General features: G+C 45.5%; 1 protein-coding gene across 1 annotated transcript; it reads right to left on the bottom strand.

Annotated features, from left to right (window-relative positions):
* Positions 1–486: 486 nt before the first annotated feature.
* Positions 487–1,978, bottom strand: TMEM128 (transmembrane protein 128). Its single transcript, XM_048510281.1, has 2 exons — positions 889–1,978; positions 487–776 (listed from the first exon to the last, which is right to left on the bottom strand). The coding sequence occupies exon 1, from the start codon at positions 1,925–1,927 to the stop codon at positions 1,400–1,402; it is 528 nt and encodes a 175-aa protein (XP_048366238.1). The 5' UTR covers positions 1,928–1,978; the 3' UTR covers positions 487–776; positions 889–1,399.
* Between the last annotated feature and the right edge of the window lie 6 nt (positions 1,979–1,984).

Here is a 1,984-nt window from a genome sequence, read left to right as displayed (position 1 = left end):
TCCTGGGTTAGATGGAATGTTTCATTGGGAAAGTTCTGCTTTTTTTTTCTTTTACAGGGGAAGGTATTCCACAGCCTCCCCAACACTATTTGGAGCCCACCCTGTACTTGACATACTTTGGTCACTGTTCTAAAAATAGACCATGACAGAAAGGCTGAAAGGTGAAATCAAACATTTCACAATCATTTGTGCATAGGAATCTGTTCATCGTTTTTTTTAGTCCGGCCCTCCAACAGTCTGAGGGACAGTGAACTGGCCCCCTGTTTAAAAAGTTTGGGGACCCCTGGTTTACGTCATCCCTGCAAAGTGCTGATATTCTGCAACCCACTTCTCGGAGAAATCGGTTTTTCCTTCCAGTGAGATGTTCTCCGCAAAATCAAAGGGGTTTTCCGCTTGAAAGACCTTGGAGAAAAACCTGAATGGTTTCATCCCATCTTTTGCCACCTTCCAACGGATTAGATCTTGCAAGAAATGCACACAGTCCTCCACATTCCCAAAGATTTAATTTGGTTTCCCTTCATCCTAACTTACATTATCTGTGTTAGTGCCGGCACAAAATTATTGGGGGAGGGGGGCACAATACCTCACAGTGCCCCTTCCCACACAATCATTAGTTTTTTTAAAAAAAGAAATCATGTCACCACATAGTTTGCTTTTTGACTGTAGAATTATAGTAAGAATTCCACTGAACTTTAATCCAAGGACAGATCCTAATTAAATTAAATTATCACAGGGAACTGTAGAAAATGGTTTATCTTACACCCGTGGTGGCGAACCTTTGGCACTCCAGATGTTATGGACTACAATTCCCATCAGCCAATTGGCCATGCTGGCAGGGGCTGATGGGAATTGTAGTCCATAGCATCTGGAGTGCCAAAGGTTCACCACCATTGTCTTGCACAAAAGAGGAATTCTTTATAGTTCGGAGACAGGGGGAACTTCCGTCTCCCCAAAGTGAAGAAAAGTGGCTAGAACTGCAGTATCTGTAATATATGTCTTGTTTCCAGAATATAATGTAATATTCTATATCATATTGTGACAGATGCCTTTTTTCCAGAAGTTTCCCTCTTCTTGGAGTGAAGAAAAATGGGTAGAACTGCCGTATCTGTAATACAGTATCTTGTTTCCAGATCAGATTTCAGTTAAAACATGGAAGTGGTTCAAACAGGTCAGCTGTACTTTGCATTAGAGCACTTCATAAAATGTTAACGATGCCATTTCCTTTGTATTTGGCAGCATGCTGCTTAATGCAATAGAACCTGTTTCTCTGCTCACGCGGGTAGCCGTATTACTTTTCAATTTGTTATCGATCCTCAGGTGAGCATACAGGTGGTGGAGGGGAAGCTGTAGAATGAAATCCTGCTCTCTGTGCCATCTGCTGCTTTTCGGTCTTTCGACCTCATCCTAGGAGGGAGATGAGCATCACAACACCCATGAACTGGGTGAAGAGCACCAAAGGCGTAAGGAAAGACCACGCGGGCCACAAGGCGACATTGAAGCAAACGGCGGCTGCAATGAACGTGGCCGTTGTGATGGGGATCAGGGCTGGGTAGGCAGTGTCGTAGTCTTCGATCCCGTGGTACCACTCGAGGTAGATGATGCAGTAGAAGGCCACGGACAAGCTGCCTAGCAACAGCCAACTGCCAAGGAGAAACCACCAGCTATCCGTCTCAATCACCTCTTTCACAGCTTTAAAAAATTCAATGTAATAAGTGACAGCAATCGAGGCCACTATCCAGAAAGCAGAGTGGAAGTTGAGTCGGGGAGGCGGCTTCTCCCTTTTCTCGATAGTGCTTTCCGCTTCGACGTTTGTCTCAGTCCCTTCTCCCACCGCTGAAGCCGGCTGCTGCGTCCCATGAGCTTTGTGGATGAACTGTTGCCTCAGGCGCAGCTGTGGTTCCGACAGGTCTCCGTCTGGGGTGGCCATCTTGGATAATCCCACTTGAAGCTCTAGAAGGTGGGTCAGGCCAGACTTCAATTTTTC

The sequence above is a fragment of the Sphaerodactylus townsendi genome, linkage group LG11 (assembly GCF_021028975.2).
Source record: "Sphaerodactylus townsendi isolate TG3544 linkage group LG11, MPM_Stown_v2.3, whole genome shotgun sequence".
NCBI classification, from domain to species: domain Eukaryota; kingdom Metazoa; phylum Chordata; class Lepidosauria; order Squamata; family Sphaerodactylidae; genus Sphaerodactylus; species Sphaerodactylus townsendi.
This window is presented reverse-complemented; position numbering and strand designations above follow the sequence as displayed.